Source organism: Salvelinus fontinalis, chromosome 2, assembly GCF_029448725.1.
Source record: "Salvelinus fontinalis isolate EN_2023a chromosome 2, ASM2944872v1, whole genome shotgun sequence".
Lineage (NCBI taxonomy): Eukaryota > Metazoa > Chordata > Actinopteri > Salmoniformes > Salmonidae > Salvelinus > Salvelinus fontinalis.
Window position 1 is genome coordinate 89,622,811 of NC_074666.1, and position 23,323 is coordinate 89,646,133.

The following is a 23,323-nucleotide window of genomic DNA, read 5'->3' on the forward strand; positions in this document are numbered from 1 at the left end:
ATTTTTATTGTATTTGACCGTTTTAAAACAGTACAACCACACGTGGACATAATGCATTTACAAGCATTGAGGATGACACAAAAAACGTGATGCATCTAATAATTTACTATTTAAATAGATTAATGATGTATTGCTTATACTAAAAATAGCCTACATTTTTGCCATTCATTTAACATACAATATGTTTGTGGCAATACAAACAGTTATTTTCTAGCAATAAATGACCCTCCCTAAACCGCCTCACCCACTTGAAGAGAGGTGTTGATGACTATGTGCAGTAGGTGGCGGCACCTCTTAAACACCACAGAAGAAGCTGAAAAGCATCAACAGGAAGTTGTTTGTTACATCCTCTATCGAGTTTTCAACCCAAATAAATGTAAAATTAGTCTACATGAGACGTTTGTTTGTCACAATTTAAATCCAGTTTGGATATTTAAAAGGGCGTTTGATTGCGCTGGTCTAGCTTTTCTTTATCTGAACGCCGTGACAAAGTAACTAGCGTACACATTTAGTTTTTTTAAAAATATATATTTGAAGAAACGTTGAAGAAAGAATCGCTTCCAAGATGGATCGGGTAAGTTTGGTTGACTGTTATGAACAGTGCCTACTGTGGTGTATACAATGTCTAGGTCTAGTTTTCTTTGATCTTCCACACCCGGCGTTCCATTTGAACATCTAGACAAAATAAACCATGGTGGTAATTTCAGCAAAGTAGCCAATCGCACACATATTGATGATACAAGCAATGCGCAACCAACAGTTACAGTCAGAACCATGGAGAAATAATTAAGCATAGGCTACACCAGTGATATATATATATATATATATATATATATATATAAACCCTGGGTTGCTGATGCTATGTATTGGCCATTGAGAAGCTACACCAATGATGCATGCAACGTCTCACTTTTGCAAAATGTTTCATATTTTTTAGTTCTATTCCATTATGTTGTAGTCGCGCTGATTATGCATTGGTTGGAGCTCAATGATACATTTAAAATCTCCCTACCATCGTATCTAAGCCATTATTACACCAATGTCGATTAAATCTCGCAAATGATCTTGATTGGAGATACACAACACACTCCCCACCTCATCGTGATCTGTCCAGCCGTTACGGAGTACCATATACCGGATTTCTAACAGGGTCCTTAGCATTTGAGATTTCACCAAGGGAAAGTTGGGTTTATATTCACACATTCGGACAGACATTCGCCAAAAGCCATTTAAAATTGTATAAATCAATAACTCATTCACCGTTTGTCACAAAATCATCAAATTGATATGATTTATTCTATAAATGTCTAGCATACCTTTACAACCTTTTGAGTAAACATTCCAGTTTTGATTGGATATAAATACATAAAATCTATATAAATCAACGTTTTCACTGATTATGACAGAATTATCAAACTAGGTATGATTTATTCTATAAATGTCTAGTATACTTTTACAACCTTTGCTTTGAGCAGAAATTCCAGTTTTGATTTGATAGAGGGCATGTATCAATTATTTTTCTATCAAATTAGTTATTGATTTATACCGCTTTAAATGGTGTTTTTATAGATGTATTTATATCAGATCAAAAACAAAGATTGTAAAATATACTTGACATTTATAGAATAAACCATATCTATTTTTGTTTCTGTGACAATCAATTAATTAGTTATTGATTTTTACAATTTATAATGGCCTTTGGCGAATGTCTGAAAGATAAAACCAACTTTACCTTGGTGAGTTTTCAGAGTATTTTCTACGCCCACCTAGCTCAAAATCTAGAAGTCAGATTGAAACGAGCATATAGCTACCATAAATTGATTTGATAAAAAAAAAATGGGTTGACTTAAGTTTGTAGGTGCAACAGATTTTATTACATTTCATAATGTGTCGCTCACATGCACATTCCGTCCATTACATTAGGAACCAACAATGAGTTCCTTTTTTGTAGCATTTCTGACAATTATAAATTCTGAGATTCGTCTAAGGAAAGAGTGCCTCCTACTGGCCTTGCAACGCCACTTCCAGCAGCATCCAGTCTTCCATCCAGGGACCGACCCTGCTTAGCTTCAGACATAGTGTGGTATGCTGCTGGCAAAGGGTATATGCTTGTTCATTTAGCTGACAAAATATACTTAAGGCCCATGTCATTCTTTTATATTAAATAATTTTTTATAGTAAGAAGAATATAATTGATCTTAGCTGAATAAAATATGATATTTTCCCATTCTGGAGCGAATATGAAGTGGCCATGTTGAGCGTAAAAGTGTTCATTTAAAACCGGTCCTATATGCTACATTTGGAGTTATTTGGCAATTATAAACTTTTGTAAATTATAAACCTTATAGAATGTATTTGAAATCAAAACATATATGGGCTGCACAATGTGACTACAGCCTATTCATGATTTCAGGAAGTTGCAAAAAAAGAAAGAAGCTTGTGCTCTGTTCATGGCCTCAGGCTGCACAGCTGTTCTCACATCAAGTGATCAGATTTTCACCCATCAGACTATTCTCAATTTAATCTTGTTCTGATTTAGAATTGCCCTTTATCAAATGGGCAGGAAAAGGAACGGGGGAAAAGACATGTCATCCTTACGCACTTGAATAGCAAATGGTGGCAGCACACTGACCAGGTAGGCTACTTTTTTGTTGTTGTTGTTGTTGCAGAGCATGTGCTTAATATGAGCAACTAAGAAATAAATATAAAAACACTTTCACTCATCAACCACTGTTTGAGGAGCATGCTCTCGCTGCGTGACAGGTGATATTCCACCCAAACTCTGTATGCCATGGGCTCTCCAACCCTGTTCCTACAGCTACCCAGTGCTTAATTTGGGAAATCAAGTGAAATCTGTTCGGGAACATCGACTGTTGCTCTGCAACAATACAGCTGCTATTAGCTAAATGTTAGCTTGCTTGTCCTAAATCCAGCAGCTAGCCTCTTGTAAATAGCTGGCTAACACCAGTCACCTGAAAGCTAGCTAATGAACAGGCAAAGAAATGTAGCTAGCTATATTTGTTCATGGAAGATTTGTTACACAAATAACTTCATCCATTAGCTAGCTAGAGCTAGACAACAACATATAATCTCAACACAGAAGGTAGCTAACGATAACTAGTTCACTTTCAAATGCCAGTGCTAAATATTTCCACAAAACATAGATGGCTAACTACATCAGTTCAAAACCAACACCAAACTTTGTGGAAAGTGTCACGATGCTACCTTGCAATGCAATTTGGCTTTTGCAACTCTAGCTAGCTACTCTGTAGTCCAATCTACGGCAAGATCTTGCCATATTTCACTGTCAGACAGGACACAACTCAAACTGTAGCTGAGAAAACAATACAGATGTAAACAGCATGTTGTCCACTGCAGTGAGCAAATGCTTGCTTGCTAACATCAGGACAAACTCACCAGTTTCAAGCATCCAGAATAAATTAAAGTATGCTCCTTCTCCTGTCTTGACATTTTTATCCAAATCTGTTTAGATCAACAGTGCCAAACTAACAACTGCCATTTGGCCAGCTAGATTATTTTTACAGTTCCAATCTGGATGCTGGACAGGCCCATGTGTTGGATATTTGTCAACAACTCTGCCATGCACTGCCATTCCAGTGGTGAGGGGCTAATGAGGGCAAGAAATATGTTACGAAATATTTGTTTTCTTCTCAATTGCAACAAAGGTTGAAGCTAATGCAGTGAAGCTAATGCAGTCAGGCTCCACATTACTACAAGAAAAAACTGCTTGGTCAATTAAACATGATGGTCTTGCAAGTGTAAAATCAAAGCTTGCTTTCATATACACTGAACAACAATATAAACACAACATGTAGAGTTTTGGTCCCATGTTTCATGAGCTGAGATAAAAGATCACAGAAATGTTCTAGATGCACAAAAAGCACATTTCTTTATTTTTTTGGCACAAATTTGTTCACGTCCTGGTTATTGAGCATGTCTCGAAATGCAAGATAATCCATCCACCTGACAAGTGTGGCATATCAAGAAGTTGATTAAACAGCGTGTTCATTACACAGGTGCACCTTTTGCTGGGGATAATAAAAGACCGCTCTAAAATGTGCAGTTTTGTCACACAATACAATGCCGCATGTCTCCAAGTTTTGAGGGAGCATGCAATTAGCATGCTGACTAAGAATGTTCACCAGAGCTGTTGGCAGAAAATGTATTGTTCATTTCTTTACCATATGCCGACTCCAACTACGTTTGAGAGAATTTGTCAGTACGTCCAACCAGGCCTCTCAATCGCAGACCATGTGTATGGTATCGTGCGGACGAGCGGTTTGCTGGTGTCAACATTGTGAACAGAGTGCCCCATGGTGGCGTTATGGTATGGGCAGGCATAAGCTACGAACAACATTGCATTTTATCGATTGTCAATTTGAATGCACAAAAATACCACAATGAGATCTTGAGGCCCATTGTGAAGACCTTTTTTTTAAGGTAGCTGTAACCAACAGATGCATATCTGTATTCTCAGTCATGTGAAATCCATAGATTAGGGCCTAATGAAGTTTTCAATTAACTGAAATGTACTAAAATCTTTGAAATGGTTGCGTTTTATGTATTTGTTCAGTATAATTTTTTTCAAACATTGGAGAAGTTTAGCCTCTCGCTTCAATGTTCTTGGTTATTGCGGAAATGTACCCACCATGCTATTTACTTTGCACCTATAGCCTATGTTATATCGCTGAGTCTACCTTTAAACTCAGAATATGCTATTCGTTTTTTAAAAATGTTTTTATTGTCTTAATTCCTATAAACTATCAAAATAAAGTCGCACACTCCATGTACAATCTCCCAGCAATGTAATGGGTATTTACCAACGTTTCGGCATCACTGTGCCTTCCTTAATTACTGCCAAAAGATTTATTAGACGGTTTAAAATGTAGACAACGTGCGTGCGTCATTGTTGGATTATTCTAGTGTAGGCCTACCTCAAGTGGAGATGTTGTTTCTTACCTTCACCAGCTTGGGGCGGCACACCAGAAAGTCCAGGACCCAATTGCACAGGGTGGGGTTGAGACCCAGGGCCTCCAGCTTAATGATGAGCTTGGAGGGTACTATGGTGTTGTATGCTGAGCTGTAGTCAATGAACAACATTCTTACATAGGTATTCTTACAGATGGGATAGGGCAGTGGGATGGTGATTGCATCGTCTGTGGACCAGTTGGGGCGGTATGCAAACTGAAGTGGGTCTAGGGTGGCAGGTAACATGGAGGTGATATGATCCCCGACTAGTCTCTCAAAGCACTTCATGATGACAGAAGTGAGTGCTACGGGGCGATAGTCATTTAGTTCAGTTATCTTTGCCTTCTTCGGTACAGGAACAATGGTGGCCATCTTGAAGCATGTGGGGACAGTAGACTGGGATAGGGAGCAATTTAATATGTCCGTAAACACACCAGGACGCGGCTAGGGATGCCGTCTGGGCCAGCAGCCTTGCAAGGGTTAACACGTTTAAATGTCTTACTCACGTCGGAAACAGAGAAGGAGGGGGGGCAGTCCTTGTTAGCGGGCCGCGACTGTGGCACTGTATTATCCTCAAAGCGGGCAAAGACGGTGTTTATTTTGTCTGGAAGCGAGACGTCGTTGTCCGTGACGTAGCTGGTTTTCTTTTTGTAGTCCGCAATTGCCTGTAGACCCTGCCACATACGTCTCATGTCTGAGCCGTTGAAATGCGACTCCACTTTGTCACTATACCGACATTTTGCTTGTTTGATTGCCTTGCGGAGGGAATAACTACACTGTTTGTTTTCAGCCATATTCCCAGTGGTTAAATGCGGTGGTTCGCGCTTTCAGTTATGCCCGAATACCACCATCCATCCACAGTTTCTGGATAGGGTAGGTTTTAATAGTCACAGTGGGTACAACATCTCCAATGCACTTCCTTATAAACTCACTCACCGAGTCGATGTTGTTCTGAGGCTGACCGGAACATTTCCCAATCGCGTAATCAAAACAATCTGGAATCGTGGATTACGATTGGTCAGACCAGCATTGAATGGTGCTAGTCATGGGTACATCCTGTTTGAGTTTCTGCCTTTAGGACGGTAGGAGCAAGATGGAGTCGTGGTCGGATTTGCCGAAGGGAGGGCGAGGGAGGACCTTGTATGCATCGTGGAAGTTAGAGTAGCAGTGATCGAGTGTATTGCCCGTGCTGCAATCGATATGTTGATAGAATTTAGGTAGCCTTGTTCTCAAATGTGATTTGCTAAAATCCCCAGCTACAATAAATGCATCCCCAGAATATATGGTTGCCAGTGTACAGAGTCCAGTGAAGTTCCTTGATGACCGTCGTGGTGTCTGCTTGAGGGGGTATATACACAGCTGTGATAACTGATGAGAATTCTCTTGGGCGATAATATGGCCGGCATTTGATTGTAAGGAATTCAAGGTTGGGTGAGCAGAAGGACTTGAGTTCCTGTATGTTGTTATGATTACACCATGAATTGTTAATCATGAAGCATACACCCCTGCCCTTCTTCTTCCCAGAGAGGTGTTTATCTCTGTCGGTGCGACGCATGAAGAAGCCCGTTGGCTGAACCGACTCTGACAACATATCCCGAGAGCGCCATGTTTCCATGAAACGGAGAATGTTACAATCTTTGATGTCTCTCTGGAAGGCAATCCCTCTGGAAGGCAACTGGACATTGGCAAGTAGTATACTTGGAAACGGTGAGCAAAGTGCACGCCTACGGAGCCTGACCAGGAGGCCGCTCCGTCTGCCTGTTCTGCGGCGACATTGTTTTGGGTAGGCTTCTGGGATTAGATCCACTGTCCTGGGTGGTGGTCCAAACTAAGGATCCGCTTCGGGAAAGGCATATTCCTGGTCGTAATGTTGGTAAGTTGACGTCGCTCTTATGTCCAATAGTTATTCCCAGCTGTATGTAATAAGACTTAAGATTTCTTGGGGGTAAGAAATAATACATAAAAAACATGTATAGTTTCCTAAGGACTCGAAGCGAGGTGACCATCTCTGTCAGCGCCATCTTGCATCAATCAATATTAACTCAGGGGTGAACTCCAATTAAACCTCATAGGTTCTGAACATCAGACGGGGCATTAAGAGTTATCAGTTTTGACATTTGTTTTAAGAGTGAAAAAATATAAACATCTTCCATTTGAAAAATGTGCCAAAGTGATTTTTTTTTTTTTACGTACATTTGTGGAAAGTAATGAACGATTATACACTTCAGGAGAAAGGAGCTATTATAAGGATGCACCAATCAATCAGAGTTTTAGACTAAATTTATCAAATGTTTGGTCTAATATTCTATGTACAATACTTTTCTGTGGTCACCAGGACAGAGCTAGCCCGTCTCCCTCCACCCTGCCGGAGTCCACGGGTCACAACTCTCCCGGTAGCGCCTTACTGCTGAGTCTGAAGAGGGTGTCTGTGCGGCTGGTCGACTGCAGGAAAACACCAGGGCAGAGTGGAACTGTGAGAGAAGGACACGAGGAGGGAGATGGAGATTTGATTTCATCAAGTAAGAACAATGGGGTGGTGGATGAGACTACAATCTGCTTCTGCAAATTCTATTAATTGATCGATAAACAATATACACTCAGTGGCCAGTTTGTTAGGTACGCCCCTTTGCCTCCAAAACAGCCTGAATTGTCCGGAGCATGTATTCTACAAGGTATCGGAAACGTACCGCATGGATGTTGTTGGTTCATGCTGACGCGATGGTATCACGCAGTTGCTACAGATTGGACGGCAGCACATTCATACTGCCAATAGCCCGCTCCATCTCATCCCAAAGATACTCTGTTGGGTTTGGTCAGAAACACTGTTCAGATACACTGTGGTGCTGAATTTGTATCAAGGGACCTAACGTGTGCCAGGAAAACATTCCCCACACCAGTACACCACCCTGTACCATTGACACCAGGCAGATGGGTCCATGAACTCACCCTGCTTACACCAAGTCCTGACTCTTATCAGCATGACGCAACAGGAACTGGGATTCGTCGGACCAGGTAATGTTTTTCCACTCCTTAATTGTCCAGTGTTGGTGATTGCGTTCTTACTGGAGCAGCTTCTTGTATGTTTTTAGCTGATAGGAGTGGAACAGTGTAGTCGTCTGCTGCAATAGCTCATCAGGGACGAGGATCGACCAGTTGTGCGTTCCAAGATGCACACCGCGGTTGTACTGTGCCGTTATTTGTCTGTTTGTGGCCCGCCTGTTAGCTTGCACGATTCTTGCCATTCTCCTTTGACCTCTCTGGTCAATGAGCTGTTTACACCAACAGGACTGCCGCTGATTGGATGTTTTTTGTTTGTCGCACCATTCTTAGTAAACTCTAGACACTGTCGTGTGTGAAAAGTCCAGGAGGGCGGCTGTTTCTGAGATACTGGATCCGGTGCGCCTGGCACCGACGATCACACCCCGCTCAGTCGCTTAGGTCACTTATTTTGCCCTTTCTGATGTTCAATCAAACAGGAATTTAATGTCTCTGCCTGTCTGTCTGTCTGCTTTATATAGCAAGCCATAGCCATGTGACTCGCTGTCTGTATGAGTTACCTATTTTCATGAACTGGGGAGTGTACCTAATAAACTGTCCACTGAGTGTATAATGATATATTGTTGATGTTTGTTTATGGACCCATATTTCCAAAACCTAGTTATTCAATGTATTTTGTTTCACAGGGGACACTCCTAACCATCGTTCTCTCAGTGGGAGGGACTTATCATCTGGGGAGCCTCAACAACATCATGTTGCTGACGAGACAGAGAAGAGTCTTTCGCAATCAGAACACCTCAAACACCAGCACAAACGTACAGGGAAGAAATCTCACCACAGCTGCTCTGACTGTGGGAAGAGTTTCACTACACGGAGGTCCTTCATAATTCACCAGCGAACACACACAGGAGAAAAACCTTATAGCTGTGATCAGTGTGGGAAGAGTTTTGCTCGAGCTTCTAACCTGACTACACACCAGCGAACACACACAGGAGAAAAGCCCTATAGCTGTGATCAGTGTGGGAAGAGGTTTGCTGCATATAACACCTTCAAATATCATCTGAGAATTTATGAAGGGGAGAAGCCCTACCCCTGCCTTGATTGTGGGAAAAACTTTGTTAATGCAGGAGCCTTAACCATACACCAGCGTGTACACACTGGAGAGAAGCCTTATAGCTGTGATCAGTGTGGAAAGAGCTTTGCTGTAGCTTCCACCCTGAATAAACACCAGCGCATACACACTGGAGAGAAGCCTTATATCTGTAATCTGTGTGGGAAGAGCTTTGCTGTATCAGATAAACTAACTATACACCAGCGCATACACACTGGAGTGAAGCCTTATAGCTGTGATCATTGTGGAAAGAGCTTCGCTTTAGCTTCCACCCTGAATAAACACCAGCGCATACACACTGGAGAGAAGCCTTATAGCTGTGATCATTGTGGAAAGATCTTTGCTCGAGCTTCCACCCTAACTATACACCAGCGAACACACACAGGAGAGAAGCCTTATAGCTGTGATCAGTGTGGAAAGAGCTTTGCTTTAGCTTCCACCCTGACTGCACACCAGCGAACACACACAGGAGAAAAGCCTTATAGCTGTGATCAGTGTGGAAAGATCTTTGCTGAATCAGGGACCCTGAATTCACACCAGCGAACACACACTAGAGAGAAACCCTATGTCTGTCTATGTGGAGAGAGCTTTGCTCGTTTAGGCCCAATGAAAAAACACCAGAAAGCAAAAATGTGCCATATTTCATCTCCCTCCCTTCTGTCACCGGTTCCAGATCCATAAATAAAGGATCAGTAGAAAACATACAGTGAACAGTCATATCCATCTCCCATTCTTAAACAGTTGCCTCAGTCTGCTCACCATGGTAACCTCTGGAGCATAATATGCAGCTCTGATCTAGGATCAGGTCTCCCCTGTGTCTATGTAATATCACACATTGATCTAAATGGATAAATGTTATAGGGAACCTGTGTGTGTGTGTGTGGGAGGGATGTTGATAATTGTATCTTCTTTCATATACTCATGATACTATTATTATTAAATGTCATTATGTAGAATAATGTTTCAACAATAACCGGAAGGTTGCTGGATCGAATCCCACACGGACAAGGTAAAAGATCTGTCATCTGCCCCTGAACAAGGCAGTTAACCCATTGTTCCCCGGTAGGCCGTCATTCCAAATAAGGATTTGTTCTTAACTGACTTGCCTAGTTAAATAAAGGTTAAATTAAAAGAAAAATCATATATTCAATTGATCAATAAATTCAAGCCATTATCTTCTAAACAATAACTTTAATTTGTTTTATAATATCTAAATTGATTTGTTCCTAAAACTAATCAATAATACATTGGATAATAATATCCATGAGGTCAAGGCAAGAACTATGCATGCTGTGTCTTGTAACAATGGTTAATGTAATAACTTTTAGATTTATAATGTAATATGTTGATTGTTAATTATAAAATATTGAATTGTTATAGTAATAACTTTTTCCATTTAATGTAGTAAGTTACGTTATCAGGTGAGTAATCATTTATGAATAACGTAATGACTTCAACCGATCATGTAATAACACCTAAACACCTAAATAACACCTAAACCAATGTTTTAATGTATTACTATCCTAATGTTAATGCACATACCACCCTCCTCTAATTGGTAAGGGACACACAAATATAGCGCAGCGGTAATCAGTCTGGTATTTTATAGGCTACACTTACTGGGAATCAGACAATACAACTACCTGGACTCTCGAAGAGGATGTTGTCCAAGTGACGCTCGGGTAGAGTTAGACGACAACAGGATGTTAAACGTTTTGACTTTAATAGATCAGGTCAAATCTTATCCAGGATCTTTCTGAAGTAAGATTAGCCTACATCAGACACTTATGTCATCTTAAATCTAGTTTTGATATTGAAAAGGACGTCTGATTGCTCTGGTATAGCTGTTCTTTATCTGAACGCTGTAACAAAGAAAGTAACTGTAGTGTAGGCTAGCTACAGATTTACTGTCACTAAGAAACGCTGAAGAAAGAATAGGTAACTATGGACCGGGTAAATTTGGTTGAATTGTATTCCTACTGTGGCGTATAACATGTCTAGGCCTAGTTATCATCTTTGATCTTCCATATCCATTCGTTCCATTTGAACAGCTGGACAAAATAAACAATGACGGTAATAAACACTTGGGATATTTTGTCCTTCAGCAAAGTAGCCTACTAGCCTAAAGCACACAGATTGATACAAGGCAACGCGCAGGTAAAGTCAGAACCATGGAGAAATAATGAGGCCAAGCCTACAGCTTGCAGTAGCGGTGTGTGGGTAAAATCACCTGGGAAGCCATATTACAACCCACGTGTTGTGATAATTGCGTTTTTTGTTCTAGCATGTTACTTCATATGCCTTGACACAGCCGAGACGACAGTGGCAGAATCATTTCAACCACACCTTTGTTAGATCATGAAACCGGAGAGCAACATCTGTCTTGTTAGGTTCACTTTTTTTGTTGCATGTAACAAACAGTTACATGACCTACAGAATGGTCAAGCAAGTTAATGTTCCCGACTACTTAACTATTGAATTAGTTACCTGCAAATAAAACAGGCGCTGCCTCCACTATTCAAGCACCATTTCAACTTCAACATCATATAATCACCTATGCTTAGTCTACTGTTGTGACAACTCAAATACACCAAATTCAAAAGGCACTCGCACATCTGAGCAAACTAATTTGCAGGTGCGTGGCAACAATTGAACAAGATGAAGGAAAAAGGAAACCGCACACTGCTCTTGATAGTATCACCGATATTTAATAAGCTCACGTCCTTCGTCAGATACTGGTATTTCTTGATCTTGTAGAGAGTCTCTGTATTTCCCAATGGACTGCTTGATCGTGTCGTCTATGGCTGTAAAATTAGGGCCTAGAATCTCCTTCATTATAATATCATGTTCGCTAATCTCAACTTCAACTTCTTTCACTTCCTTCGACACATGTTCCACGATTAATAGCATTAAATCTAATGAGCATTTGTTGAGTATTTCACCCCATTGCTGAACGAAAGTTTTGTCGTTTTTCCCTATTGTAGGCTCCTTCTGTATTCTCAGTCCTCTTGGAATGCGCTTGTTGCGCCAATACTCACTAAGAGTGGTGCCATGTGCAAACGTGTTTCTTTCTGGGAGTCTCTGGAGTTGGATTTTCAGTTCGACAGTCGAGTGTGGAACTGGGTTGTCCATGTTGGAGGTAGGAAAAATAATCTTATTGGCGTCTTCTTGTGTGAATGAAAGAGTACTGTACAATGCGTGGCAAGTGAGTTGATCTCTCGTAGTGGATCCATTGTATACTTGGTACGTCTTTTACTTATGTGTATACTTACAAGATTTCAGAGTGCAGAGTGAACAATAGTAATACAACATTCAAAAGGCACTCGCACATCTGAGCAATGAACGTTTCTATAGAAAACTGAGTGTTGATCCCACACAGGTGTTCCAAAGGGATATATGCTTGAATCTGGAGCAAGCCCTATTAAACCACCTTATCTCAAAACCTGAATATGAATATATTTGCTGCAAATGTGCCATACGTCCATGCCTATACATTTTACCGAAACTACACAAACCTAAAACACAACAAGGCAACTATCCAGGCAGACCAGTGGTTGCAGGAATAGGCTCTAGAGCCATTGTCGAATTTTGTAGACTATTTTATTAAATCTCATGTGCAAGCATTGCCATCATATGTTAAAGACTTCATAAACAAGATCTCACCAATAACGGGTTTAAAAGAAGACTGTATTTTGGTCACATTAGATGTCGAGAGTCTATATAGCAGCATTCCCCATGTGAGGGGGCTGGCAGCACTAGCACACTATTTGGGAGACAGAGATACTAATGAATATCCACCAACAAACTTCATTCTAGAGGTGGCTGAATATATTTTGACGTATAACTATTTCAGGTTTAATGATGAATACTACCTCCAAACGAATGGAACATCGATACATTTGCTCCGATCTATGCTAACCTCTATATGGGTCTTTTTGAAGAACGTTTTGTTAATAATGAAAACGAGAATCCATTTTTGAATAAAGTCCTGAAGAGGTATCGATATATTGACGACATTTTTTGTATATGGGAAGGAACTGAAGAGCTGTCAGATTGTATGGCACTACTCAATGACATTGACCCCAATCTCAAATTCACTATTGAATGTGACACTCAACGTGTTCGTTACGTCGATGTGTGGATTGAGAAATCAAATGGAACCCTGTTTACAACTCTGTATAGAAAAGAAACGGACAGAAATACTATATTACAGGGTGACAGATTCCACCCTGAGCCATTAAAAAGAGGACTTCCAAGAAGCCAATTTTTTAGACTGCTCCGTATATGCCACTCCACAGAGGATTATCTAGAAAAAGCAGCGGAGATGCGCATGAGGTTTCTAAGAAGAGGCTATTCGTCACAATGTGTGGATGAAGCTCATAATTTGGCATGGGAAAAAACACGACATGAACTGCTACAAAAAAGACCCGTTAAAGCTAAAGAACACTCCGTAATGTTCACAACTACATATACTTTGAATTCGCGAAAGTGGGAGCTGTGGTAAAGAAACACTGGCATATTTTATCATCGGACACAATTTTGCGGCTGAATTTAAATATCCACCACTTATTGTGTATAGGAGAGGTCGCAATTTATGCGATAAATTGGTTCATGCCAACTGCCAGCCACAAAAGAAAATCAGCCAAGCTCTTTTACGCCCTCTACGAAATGGTAGCTATAAATGCAGAGGATGCGCACAGTGCAACAATATGATGAAGTGTGAATATTTCTGTCACCCACACACAGGAAAACGGTTACAAATAAATTACATTATTACGTGTTCCACCACCCATGTTATTTACATTATTAAATGTCCATGTGGGCTCTTATGTCGGTAAAACCACCCGCTCTCTCAAACAGAGAATTAGTGAACATAAAAGTTAAATTAGGAGAAACGACAGGGATTATCCAGTCGCTGTATATTTCAATGAGCTGAAGCATGACATTTCCACCTTTTAGATTTTGTGGCATAGAGAAAGTTAAGATATCAGACAGGGGAGGGGATATTAATAAAACTCTGAGTAAAAGACACTCCAGACATTATTTCCTAAAGGACTTAATGATGAAATGCCTATGTATGTGCTGTTGTGAATTTGAACATGAAATATGTGCCTATTGTAGATTACTCTGACGTTTTTCGTACGATGTACCCAATGACTAATGAGAACTTGCTATGTCCTCATTGAGGTTTTACAGACGAGTTCAATACGCCTTATTTATACACTTTTGTAATATCTATGAAATGCATATTGTTATATTTGGTAGCACTTATTTGTTTTTCCTTTGCCTCCAACCCCCTTCGATGTGTAGAACGGATGTGGGTGGGGCCAGGTCTAGATAAAGGGTGCAAATTTAAAAAAATCACAAAAGCTCTGACGAAGGCCGTGAGGCCGATACGTAAGCTTATTAAATATCGGTGATACTATCAAGAGCAGTGTGCGGTTTCCTTTTTCCTTCAACTCAAATACACCAAAAAACAGGGGCGCAACTTTCACGTGCGCACTTGTCCATTAATTAAGAACCAACGATGTGCTACAAATCTCAGAGTTCTATCAAACCTGGTCAGTATCTCTGTTGCCTGGCAACAATACAGCTGCTATTAGCTAAGTTAGCTTGCTTGTCAAAAGTCCAGCAGTTAAGTTATCCTCTGTAGCTAGCTAGCTAACGAACAGGCAAATAAAGTTAACTAGCTGTAATTGTTTATGGAAGTTTTTTTACACAAATAACTATAGCCATTAGCTAGCTAGCAGACAACAGCTGACATCGACACAAAAGCTAGCTAACATAGGAAGTTCACGTCCAAATGCCAGGCCCACATTTTTCCACAAACCATAGCTAGCTAGCTACATATGTTCAAAACCAAATTGTCAAGCTGCTACCTTAGAATGCATGCAATGTAATAGGGTTTTCCAATGCTAGCTAGCTACTCCCATGGTCGCATACACATACTTTGCAGATCTTATTGCAGGTGTAGCGAAATGCTTGTGTTCCTAGTTCCAACAGTAGAGTAATATCTAACAATTCACAATACACACATCTAAAAGTAAAATAATCAAATTAACAAATATAATAATATTAGGACGAGCAATGTCGGAGTCCACAGTATAAATACAGTACATTCTTGAGTATGTGGACACCACTTCAAATTATTGGATTTGGTTATATCAGCCACACCCGGTGCTGACAGGTATATAAAATTGAGCACACAGCCATGCTATCTCTATAGACAAACATTGGCAGTAGAGTGGCCTTACTGAAGAGCTCAGTGACTATCAACGTGGCACCATCATAAGATGCCACCTTTCCAACAAGTCAATTTGTCACATTTCTGCCCTGCTAGAGCTTCCCAGGTCAACTGTAAGTGCTGTTTTTGTGAAATAGAAATGTCTAGGAGCAACAACGGCTCAATCGAGAAGTGGTAGGCCACACAAGCTCACAAAACGGGACCATCGAGTACTTAGTGCGTAAAAATCGTATGTCCTCGGTTGCAACACTCCTTGCCAAGTTCCAAACTGCCTCTGGACACAACGTCATCACAATAGCTGTTTGTCTGGAGTTTCATGATATGGGGTTCCATAGCTGAGCAGCCGCACACAAGCCTAAGGTCACTATGCGCAATGCCAAGCGTCGGCTGGAGTGGTGTAAGACTCGCTGCCGACTAACGGAGAACGCTACTTGCCCCAATGCATAGTGTCAACTGTAAATTTTGGTGGAGGAGGAATAATTGTCTGGGACTGTTTTCATGGTTTGGGCTAGGCCCCTTAGTTCCAGTGAAGGAAAATCTTAACGCTACAGCATACAATGACATTCTAGACGATTCTGTGTTTCCAACTTTGTGGCAAAAGTTTGAGGATGACCCTTTCCTGTTTCAGCATGACAATGCCCCGTGCACAAAGCGAGGTCCATACAGAAATGGTTTGTCGAGATCGGTGTGGAAGAACCTGACTGGACTGTACAGAGCCCTGACCTCAACCCCATTGAACACCTTTGGGATGAATTGGAACACAGACTGCAAGCCAGGCCTAATTGCCCAACATCAGTGCCCGACCTCACTAATGCTCTTGTGGCTGAATTGTAGTCCCCGCAGCAATGTTCCAACATCTAGTGAAAAGTCTTCCCAGAAGAGTGTAGGCTGTTATAGCTGCGTTGTGGTCGGATTTACCAAATGGAGGGCGAGGGAGAGCTTTGTACGCGTCTCTGTGTGTGGAGTACAGGTGATCTAGAATTAATTTTCCCTCTGGTTGCACATTTAACATGTTGATAAAAATTAGGTTGAACTGATTTAAGTTTCCCTGCATTAAAGTCTCCGGCCACTAGGAGCGCCGCCTCTGGGTGAGTGGTTTCCTGTTTGCTTATTTCCTTATATCAAATCAAATGTATTTGTATAGCCCTTCTTACATCAGCTGATATATCAAAGTGCTGTACAGAAACCCAGCCTAAAACCCCAAACAGCAAGCAATGCAGGTGTAGAAGCACGGTGGCTAGGAAAACCTCCCTAGAAAGGCCAAAACCTAGTAAGAAACCTAGAGGAACCAGGCTATGAGGGTTGGCCAGTCCTCTTCTGGCTGTGCCAGGTGGAGATCATAACAGAACATGGCCAAGATGTTCAAATGTTCATAAATGACCAGCATGGTCAACTAATAGTAATCACAGTGAACAGGTCAGGGTTCCATAGCCGCAGGCAGAACAGTTGAAACTGTAGCAGCAGCACGGCCAGGTGGACTGGGGACAACAAGGAGTCATCATGCCAGGTAGTCCTCAGGCATGGTCCTAGGGCTCAGGTCCTCAGAGAAAGAGAGAATTAGAGAGCATACTTAAGTTAACACAGGACACCGGATAAGACGGGATAAATACTCCAAATATAACAGAATGACCCTAGCCCCCCGACACAAACTACTGCAGCATAAATACTGGAGGATGAGACGGGAGGGGTCAGGAGACACTGTGGCCCCATCTGATGATACCCCCAGACAGGGCCAAACAGGCAGGATATAACCCCACCCACTTTCCCAAAGCACAGCCCCCACACCACTAGAGCGATATCTTCAACCACCAACTTAACTTCCTGAGCCAAGGCCGAGTATAGCCCACAAAGATCTCCACCACGGCACAACCCAAGGGGGGGGCCAACCTAGACAGGAAGACCACGTCAGTGACTCAACCCACTCAAGTGACACACCCCTCCTAGGGACGGCATGGAAGAGCACCAGTAAGCCAGCCCCTGTAATAGGGTTAGAGGCAGAGAATCCCAGTGGAGAGAGGGGAACCGGCCAGGCAGAGACGGCAAGGGTGGTTTGTTGCTCCAGTGCCTTTCCGTTCACCTTCACACTCCTGGTCCAGACTACACTCAATCATAGGACCTACTGAAGAGATGAGTCTTCAATAAAGACTTAAAGGTTGAGACCGAGTCTGTGTCTCTCACATGGGTAGGCAGACCATTCCATAAAAATGGAGCTCTATAGGAGAAAGCCCTTCCTCCAGCTGTTTGCTTAGAAATTCTAGGGACAATTAGGAGGCCTGCGTCTTGTGACCGTAGCATACGTGTAGGTATGAACGGCAGGACCAAATCGGAAAGATAGGTAGGAGCAAGCCCATGTAATGCTTTGTAGGTAGAAGTAAAACCTTGAAATCAGCCCTTGCTTAACAGGAAGCCAGTGTAGGGAGGCTAGCACTGGAGTAATATGATCAAATTTTGGGGTTCTAGTCAGGATTCTAGCAGCCGTATTTAGCATATGCGGATGACCACAGCTGTACATTTCAATGAAACATGGTGAAGCCCCAAAATTGCCCTCGCTAGAAGCCTGTGTTTCAGACATAAGGAAGTGGATGGCTGCAAACTTTCTACTTTTAAACTCGGACAAAACAGAGATGCTTGTTCTAGGTCCCAAGAAACAAAGAGATCTTCTGTTGAATCTGACAATTAATCTTGATGGTTGTACAGTCGTCTCAAATAAAACTGAACGACCTCGGCGTTACTCTGGACCCTGAGCTCTCTTTTGACGAACATATCAAGACTGTTTCAAGGACAGCTTTTTTCCATTTACGTAACATTGCAAAAATCCAACATTTTCTGTCCAAATATTAATCAGAAAAATGTATCCATGGTTTTGTTACTTCTAGGTTAGACTACTGCAATGCTCTACTTTAACGCACTAAATAAACTTCTGTTAGTGCTAAATACGGCTGATGTTTTCGAATGACATCCCCAAGAGGTAAAATATATAGTGAAAACAATAGTGGTCCTAAAATGGAACCTTGAGGAACACCGACATTTACAGTTGATTTGTTAGAGGACAAACCATTCACAGAGACAAACTGATATCTTTCCGACAGATAAGATCTAAACCAGGCCAGAACTTGTCCGTGTAGACCAATTTGGGTTTCCAATCTCTCCAAAAGAACGTGGTGATCGATGGTATCAAAAGCGAGCACTAAGGTCTAGGAGCACGAGGACAGATGCAGAGCCTTGGTCTGACGCTATTAAAAGGTAATTTACCACCTTCACAAGTGCAGTCTCAGTGCTATGATGGGGTGTAAAACCAGACTGAAGCATTTCGTATACATTGTTTGTCTTCAGGAAGGCAGTGTGTTGCTGCGCAACAGCTATTTCAAAAAAAATTGAGAGGAATGGAAGATTCGATATGTGGCCGATAGTTATTTTTATATTTTTGGGGTCAAGGTTTGGCTTTTTCAAGAGAGGCTTTATTACTGCCACTTTTAGTGAGTTTGGTACGCATCCGGTGGATAGAGAACCGTTTATTATGTTCAACATAGGAGGGCCAAGCACAGGAAACAGCTCTTTCAGTAGTTTAGTTGGAATAGGGTCCAGTATACAGCTTGAAGGTTTAGAGGCCATGATTATTTTCCTTATTGTGTCAAGAGATATAGTACTAAAAGACTTGAGTGTCCCTTGATCCTAGGTCCTGGCAGAGTTGTGCAGACTCAGGACAACTCGCTTTGGAGGAATACGCAGATTTAAAGAGGAGTCTGTAATTTACTTTCTAATGATCATGATCTTTTCCTCAATGAGGTTCATGATTTTATTACTGCTGAAGTGAAAGCCATCCTCTCTTGGGGAATGCTGCTTTTTAGTTAGCTTTGCGACAGTATCAAAAAGACAGTTCTTATTTTCCTCAATTAAGTTGGAAAAATAGGATGATCGAGCAGCAGTGAGGGCTTTTCGAAACTGCACGGTACTGTCTTTCCAAGCTAGTCGGAAGACTTACAGTTTGGTGTGGTGCCATTTCCGTTCCAATTTTCTGGAAGCTTTCTTCAGAAAAAGCTCTTTCTTCAGAGCTCGGGTATTTTCTGTATACCAGGGAGCTGGTTTCTTATGACAAATGTTTTTAGTTTTTAGGTGTGCAACTGCATCTAGGATATTGCGCAATGTTAAATTGAGTTCCTCAGTTAGGTGGTTAACTGATTTTTGTCCTCTGACGTCCTTGGGTAGGCAGAGGGAGTGTGGAAGGGCATCAAGGAATCTTTGGGTTGTCTGAGAATTTATAGCACAACTTTTTATGCTCCTTGGTTGGGGTCTGAGCAGATTATTTGTTGCGATTGCAAACGTAATAAAATGGTGGACCGATAGTCCAGGATTATGAGAAAAAACATTAAGATCCAAAACATTTATTCCATGGGACAAAACTAGGTCGGACAAAACATCGATGATGGCTCCGAAAGCCTTTTGGAGTGGGTCTGTGTACTTTTCCATGTGAATATTAAAGTCACCAAAAATTTGAATATTATATGCCATGACTACAAGGCCCGATAGGAATTCAGGGAAATCAGGAACGCTGTATATGGCCCAGGAGGCCTAAAACAGTAGCTATAAAAAGTGATTGAGTAGGCTGCATAGATTTCATGACTAGAAGCTCAAAAGACAAAAACGTTGGGGTTTTTTGTAAATTAAAATTTGCTGTCATAAATGTTAGCAACACCTCCACCTTTGCGGGATGTGCGGGGGATATGGTCACTAGTGTAACCAGGAGGTGAGGCCTCATTTAACACAGTAAATTAAATCAGGCTTAAGCCATGTTTCAGTCAGACCAATCACATCAAGATTATGACCAGTGATTAGTTCATTGACTAACTGCCTTGGAAGTGAGGGATCTAACATTAAGTAGCCCTATTTTGAGATGTGAGGTATCATGATCTCTTTCAATAATGGCAGGAATGGAGGAGGTCTTTATTCTAGTGAGATTGCTAAGGCGAACACCGCCATGTTTAGTTTTGCCCAACCTAGGTCGAGGCACAGACACGGTCTCAATGGGGATAGCTGAGCTGACTACACTGACTGTGCTAGTGGCAGATTCCACTAAGCTGGCAGGCTGGCTAACAACCTGCTGCCTGGCCTGCACCCTATTTCATTGTGGAGCTAGGGGAGTTAGAGGCCTGTCTATGTTCGTAGATAAGATGAGAGCACCTCTCCAGCTAGGATGGAGTCCGTCACTCCTCAACAGACCATTCTAGGTCCTGTTTGTGGGTGAGTCCCAGAAAGAGGGCCAATTAACTACAAATTCTATCTTTTGGGAGAGGCAGAAAACAGTTTTCAACCAGCGATTGAGTTGTGAGACTCTGCTGAAGAGCTCATCACTCCCCCTAACTGGGAGGGGGCCAGAGACAATTACTCGATGCGGACACATCTTTCTAGCTGATTTACACGCTGAAGCTATGTTGCGCTTGGTGACCTTTAACTGTTTCATCCTAACATTGTTGATGCCGACGTGGATAACAATATCCCTATACTCTCTACACTCGCCAGTTTTAGCTTTAGTCAGCACCATCTTCATATTAGCCTTAACGTTGCCCTGCCCCCTGGTAAACAGTGTATGATCGCTGGATGATTCGTTTTAAGTCTAATACTGCGGGTAATGGAGTCGCCAATGACTAGGGTTTTCAATTTGTCAGAGCTAATGGTGGGAGGCTTCGGTGTCTCAGACCCCGTAACGGGAGGAGTAGAGACCAGAGAAGGCTCGGCCTCTGACTCCGACTCGCTGCTTAATGGGGAGAACCGGTTGAAAGTTTCTGTCGGCTGAATGAGCGACACCGGTTGAGCATTCCTACAGCATTTCCCTCCAGAAGCCATGAAAGTTGTCCGGCTGCGGGGACCGTGCGAGGGGATTTATACTACTATCTGTACTTACTGGTGGCACAGACGCTGTCTCATCCTTTCCTACACTGAAATTACCCTTGCCTAACAATTGCGTCTGAAGCTGGGCTTGTAGCACAGCTATCCTCGCCGTAAGGCGATCATTCTCCTGTATATTATGAGTACAGCGACTGCAATTAGAAGGCATCATGTTAATGTTACTACTTAGCTTCGGCTGTTGGAGGTCCTGACGAACCATGTCCGGAGTGAAAAAGTTGAATGGAAAAAAAAGTTGAGGGAAAACTAAAAATATAAACGGTAATTAAAAAGTTAAAACCGTAAAGTTGTCAGGTAGCAAAGTAAGATTATACAGCTGACTGAGTGCGGTCTTAGTGCCAGCATCCGTCTGTGGTGGTACATAAACAGCCACGAAAAGTATAGCTGAACTCTAGGCAAGTAGTGTGGTCTACAATTTATCACAAGATACTCTACTTCAGGCAAGCAAAATCTAAAAACTTCCTTAGATTTTGTGGACCAGCTGCTGTTTACAAATATTCCCTCATTTTAACATAGTGTTCTGTTCTGTTACTGTTCTATCTTGCCGGTGCAGCGTATATCCCGCTAGCTGAATATCCATGTCGTCATTCAGCCACGATTCCGTGAAACATAGGATATTACAGTTTTGGATGTCCCGTTGATAGGATATTCGTGATCGTACCTCGTCTAATTTATTGTCCAATGATTGCAATGATTGCATGTTGGTGAGTAATATTGACGGTAACGGCAGCTTTCCCACTCGCCTTCTGCGGGTCCTCTCGAGGCACCCCGCTCTGTGTCCTCTGTACCTGTGTCTCTTCCTCTTGCAAATAACTGGGATGTTGGCCTTGTTGGGTGTTTGGAGAATGTCCTGTGCGTCCTGCTTGTTGAAGAAAAAATATTTGTCTAATCCGAGGTGAGTGATCGCTGTTCTGATATCCAGAAGCTCTTTTTTGCCATAAGATATGGTTGCAGAAACATTATGTACAAAATAAGTTAGAAATAACGTGAAAAAAACACATAATAGCACAATTGGTAGGGCTCCCGTAAAACTGACGCCATTTCTTCCGGCGCACATCATTGTTTCTTAATGGATGTAAATGTTCACGTGAGGTAGTGCTGGAATAGTGGAGGCAGCCCCTGTTTTCTGTGTGACTTGCGGTAAAACTAAACCAATAGTTATTTAGTAGTTCGAAAATGTCTGAAAAATTAACTGGCTTGACCATGCTGTAGGTCATGTAAATGTTTGTTACATGCAAAATGTTTTGTTTACTTCACAGGACAGACGTTGCTCTCCGGTTTTATGATTGGACAAAAGGTGTGGTTGAATTTATTCTGCCACTGTCTTCATGTCTTGTCTGTGTCAAGGCAAATTAACTTACAGGTTATAGAGCAAACAACGCAATTATCACAACACAGGTTGTAATTTTGTGTTTTTCCCGGTGTTTTTACCAACACACCGCTACTGCAAGGTGTAGGCTTGGCCTCATTATTTCTCCATGGTTCTGACTTTACCTGCGCGTTGCCTTGTATCAAACTGTGTGCTTTAGGCTAGTAGGCTACTTTGCTGAATGACAAAATATACCACGTGTTTATTACCGTCATTATTTATTTTGTCCAGCTGTTCAAATGGAACGAATGGATATGGAAAATCAAAGATGATAACTAGACATGTTATACACCACAGTAGGCATACTGTTAATAAAAGTAAACCAAACTTACCCGATCCATCGTGTAAACTATTCTTTCTTCAGCGTTTCTTAAACAACAAAAAAGTGACAGTAAATCTGTAGCTAGCCTACACTCCAGTTACTTTCTTTGTTACAGCGTTCGGATAAAGAACAGCTATACCAGAGCAATCAAACATTTTTAAATATCAAAACTCGATTTAAATTGTGACAAATAAATGTCGGATGTGGGTTAATCTTACTTCGGATCGATCCTGGATTAGATTTTACCTGATCTATTAGAGTCAATAAAACGTTAACCCTATCCACCAATAGTGCTGTTGTCTGTTATCGTCTACCTCCACACGAGAGTCTGTTGGAACAACGTCCTCTTCGATCGTCCAGATAGTTTGAATTGTCTCAGGCACAGCAAAA

General features: G+C 41.7%; 1 protein-coding gene across 5 annotated transcripts; it reads left to right on the forward strand.

The window, feature by feature from the left end:
• Positions 1-263: 263 nt before the first annotated feature.
• LOC129831235 (zinc finger protein 239-like) lies at positions 264-10,474 on the forward strand. 5 transcript variants are annotated; one of them, XM_055894419.1, is made up of 4 exons: positions 264-574; positions 2,540-2,635; positions 7,325-7,508; positions 8,673-10,474. In XM_055894419.1, the coding sequence occupies exons 1-4, from the start codon at positions 566-568 to the stop codon at positions 9,776-9,778; spliced, it is 1,395 nt and encodes a 464-aa protein (XP_055750394.1). In that variant the 5' UTR covers positions 264-565; the 3' UTR covers positions 9,779-10,474. The 5 variants fall into 5 exon arrangements, with proteins under 5 accessions (XP_055750394.1, XP_055750412.1, XP_055750402.1 ...); XM_055894437.1 differs by lacking the exon at positions 2,540-2,635 and adding an exon at positions 6,514-6,862 and having other exon boundaries at positions 272-574; XM_055894427.1 differs by lacking the exon at positions 264-574 and adding an exon at positions 6,514-6,862 and having other exon boundaries at positions 2,546-2,635.
• Positions 10,475-23,323: the final 12,849 nt, after the last annotated feature.